Source organism: Calidris pugnax, unplaced genomic scaffold, assembly GCF_001431845.1.
Source record: "Calidris pugnax isolate Ruff unplaced genomic scaffold, ASM143184v1 scaffold335, whole genome shotgun sequence".
NCBI classification, from domain to species: domain Eukaryota; kingdom Metazoa; phylum Chordata; class Aves; order Charadriiformes; family Scolopacidae; genus Calidris; species Calidris pugnax.
The window spans coordinates 852,683-854,140 of NW_015091148.1; the positions used below are offsets into that span (position 1 = coordinate 852,683).

General features: G+C 53.9%; 3 protein-coding genes and 1 long non-coding RNA gene across 4 annotated transcripts in view; 3 read left to right on the forward strand and 1 right to left on the reverse strand.

Annotated features, from left to right (window-relative positions):
* Positions 1–1,458, forward strand: part of HOXB4 (homeobox B4) — a 35,224-nt gene that overhangs the window by 12,901 nt on the left and 20,865 nt on the right. The gene's annotated exons all lie outside the window — the stretch shown is intronic.
* HOXB3 (homeobox B3) overlaps positions 1–1,458 on the forward strand; it is a 64,733-nt gene that overhangs the window by 12,835 nt on the left and 50,440 nt on the right. The gene's annotated exons all lie outside the window — the stretch shown is intronic.
* LOC106897976 overlaps positions 1–1,458 on the reverse strand; it is a 13,422-nt gene that overhangs the window by 9,651 nt on the left and 2,313 nt on the right. The gene's annotated exons all lie outside the window — the stretch shown is intronic.
* HOXB5 (homeobox B5) overlaps positions 113–1,458 on the forward strand; it is a 2,545-nt gene continuing 1,199 nt past the window's right edge. The window contains exon 1 of the mRNA XM_014959000.1: positions 113–1,052. Within this exon, the coding sequence (XP_014814486.1) occupies positions 503–1,052 (550 nt within the window). The 5' untranslated portion in view covers positions 113–502. The remainder of the gene's footprint in view (positions 1,053–1,458) is intronic.

Below are 1,458 nucleotides of genomic sequence, written 5' to 3' on the forward strand. Positions count from 1 at the left end.
GCTTCCTTTTCATCTCTGCCTTGGTTTTTAGGAAGGAAAAGGAAAATAAAAGAGGGGGGGGCGATGCGGAGCTGGGGTGGGGTGTGGGGTGCGGGGGTCCCCGTGTCTGTGTCCGTGTCCCCCCGCACACCCCGGGCGCGGTGCGTGTCCCCCCGCGGCCGGCAGGTGGCGCGCTCCGCCAAGGTGGGGGGCGAGCGCGCGCCGGCGCGCCCGGGGATTTGGGGCGCCGCGCACCGACTTTGGGCCTAAACGACTCCGCGATCGTCATTATTTGTAACCATAGAGCATGAATTACCTCTTGAGGTCATCAGTGAGAATTTACGACTGGTCAACAAAAGCACGTGATTCCCAAACGCACCCCCACCCTCCCCCCATATTTGGCCGCATACATAGCAAAAACGAAGTACAGTGCATTGCTATAATTCATTAATACATCATAAATCGTCAAGCACAGGGTTATAACGACCACGAGCCACAAATCAAGCCCTCCAAAATAACCCAAATGAGCTCTTACTTTGTAAACTCGTTCTCAGGGCGCTACCCAAATGGCCCCGACTATCAGTTACTAAATTATGGGACCAGCAGTTCCATGAACGGTTCTTACAGAGATTCAAGCACCATGCATTCCAGCTCTTATGGCTACAACTACAATGGGATGGACCTTAGCATCAACCGCTCAGCCTCCTCTAGTCACTTTGGGGCTGTGGGGGAGAGCTCCCGCGGTTTCCCTTCTCCAGCTCAGGAGAGCAGGTTTAGACAGGCGTCTAGCTGCTCCTTATCTTCTCCCGACTCCCTGCCCTGCTCCAACAGCGAGAGCCATGGAGGCAAACCCGCCCCGTCCCCCTCCGACCAAGCTACTTCTGCCAGCACCACCAACACAAATTTCACAGAACTAGACGAGACCAGCGCGTCCTCGGGAGCCGACGAGGGCACTCCAATAAGCAGCAGCATCCCCCGAGCGCAGGCAGAGCCCATCGCAACCTCCACCGCAGCACCAGAAGGGCAGGCACCTCAGATATTCCCTTGGATGAGGAAACTTCACATTAGCCATGGTACAGCTACTTCTTTTTTCCGTCGTTGTCGTTGTTGTTGTTTATTTTCGCACACCCCTCTCTTTTTCTCTTGTGTGTTATTTTTTTCCCCCCTTTTTCCCTCCCCACCCCCCCACTCCCTCTTTTTTTTTTTTTTTTTTTCCCCCCTCTCCTTCCTTTTATTCGGTGGAGGCGCTTTGATCAGAAACGCAGCTATTTATTGCTTTTGTATTTCTTTGCTCTGATCGCTGCTTTAAAGCTGCCTCTGGCGCCTGGAGCGGGGGGGGGAGGCGATTTTATTTTAGTTTCGCTATTCTTGCCGCGAAACGTTCGCTTATTTCGAGCCCTTAGCTCTATGCGGATGGTGGGAGAAGGTAATTTAAAAATTGGGGGAAGTGGGTGTTCCTTGGGGGTGGGGTGGGGGGGG